Source organism: Habropoda laboriosa, unplaced genomic scaffold (assembly GCF_001263275.1).
Source record: "Habropoda laboriosa isolate 0110345459 unplaced genomic scaffold, ASM126327v1 scaffold11, whole genome shotgun sequence".
In the NCBI taxonomy this organism is placed as follows: Eukaryota; Metazoa; Arthropoda; class Insecta; order Hymenoptera; family Apidae; genus Habropoda; species Habropoda laboriosa.
This window is the reverse complement of record NW_017100150.1, coordinates 531,561-532,913: the sequence shown is the minus strand read 5'-3', so window position 1 is coordinate 532,913 and position 1,353 is coordinate 531,561. Positions and strand designations below refer to the sequence as shown.

Genomic DNA, 1,353 nt, shown 5'->3' with positions numbered 1-1,353 from the left:
TAATTTTAAAAAATAATTTATTATATGGAATATAAAAAAGTATGAAATGATTTAATAAAAATGCAATAATGAACACATCAAATTCATTATTGAAAGACAATGTAAAAGAGATATGTGATTTTTCACATTAGTTGTTATGACAACGAAATATATGAAGTAAAATTTGATGTTTCAATTTCATCGTTCCTTGAGTTCAACAGAGATTGTCAGCTGTTCAATATATGGAACGACGGTAGTTTAAGCAGTATACTGTACGTACCATATAGTTACTTATAAGAATCATTGGACGTCAGGTTCGACATCTGTTCACAAATCTTGTATAAGCGTGCGCGTGCGTGTATTTGTATTAACGTACGTGCGAGAAAGAAAAGAGACAGATAAAGGGAGGTAATAAAAACAAAGAAAGAAAAGGATATAAAAAGAAATTAAGAAAGAAGTGGATAAAGTTGTTCTTACGCGCACCGTTCGTGCGATTTATGCAAAATCTCGTGCATAACGTGGATGTATTGACGCAAGGATTCAAATACAGTATATCAGGACTAATGAACCTCGCAAATCAGACTACTGATCCTCCAAGTCGTGTTTTCTTTGTTAACTTCAATCAGGATTGCACGTAAGTGTCGCACTCTCGACTATTAAACCGAGGATGTCGTCCTTTGTTCCCTAACCTTATTTTTACTTCATTAAGCACTCAAATAATTTCATTTTATGGAGAAAGTTAAATATATAATTGTATGTAGTAATTTATTTTTTCTTTTTCAATTATGTGTAGTAATATTTTCGTATTTTCGATATGTTTACTAAAGCATACGTTGTTACAATTCTTGTAATGTTTCCGTTCTCTATGTTATTCATCGCCTTTTACCTATTAATTGCGTATTACTGACACAGCAATGATTCAATTTGATTACGCTGTATATCAGAAAAGTTTTTATGCGTACTATATTTTCTACTATATAATTTTTTTAGTCTTTCTACTGTTTTTATTTTTCATTGATATTTCAAGTTACCTTCAAACAAGGAATTAATATTTCCTTATTACTTAATCTATATTATTCATATTGTAGATCTCTTATTGAAATGTAATGTTATGTATATATTTCTCATTCTTAGTAAATTTTTAATAGTTGTTAATGTATTTATTTTTTTAATGTGATTTTGAGATATTCTGAAGTTCTATGCACTGTTAATAATACTTCATTCATATGGAAACCAAATTTATTTCAGATCTTTGGCAATAGGATCAAAAGCAGGCTATAAACTTTTTTCTTTAAGCGCTGTTGACCATCTTGAAAAAATATATGAAAATGGTAAAAAATTTTAATACATTTAAAAAAATATTAACAATTTTCC

At 28.5% G+C, this 1,353-nt stretch overlaps 1 protein-coding gene across 1 annotated transcript in view; it reads left to right on the top strand.

Moving 5' to 3' along the window:
* The first annotated feature begins 294 nt into the window (after positions 1-294).
* LOC108574867 (WD repeat domain phosphoinositide-interacting protein 2) overlaps positions 295-1,353 on the top strand; it is a 15,328-nt gene continuing 14,269 nt past the window's right edge. The window contains 2 exon segments of the mRNA XM_017937517.1: positions 295-613; positions 1,228-1,348. Of these exon segments, the coding sequence (XP_017793006.1) occupies positions 477-613; positions 1,228-1,348 (258 nt within the window). The 5' untranslated portion in view covers positions 295-476.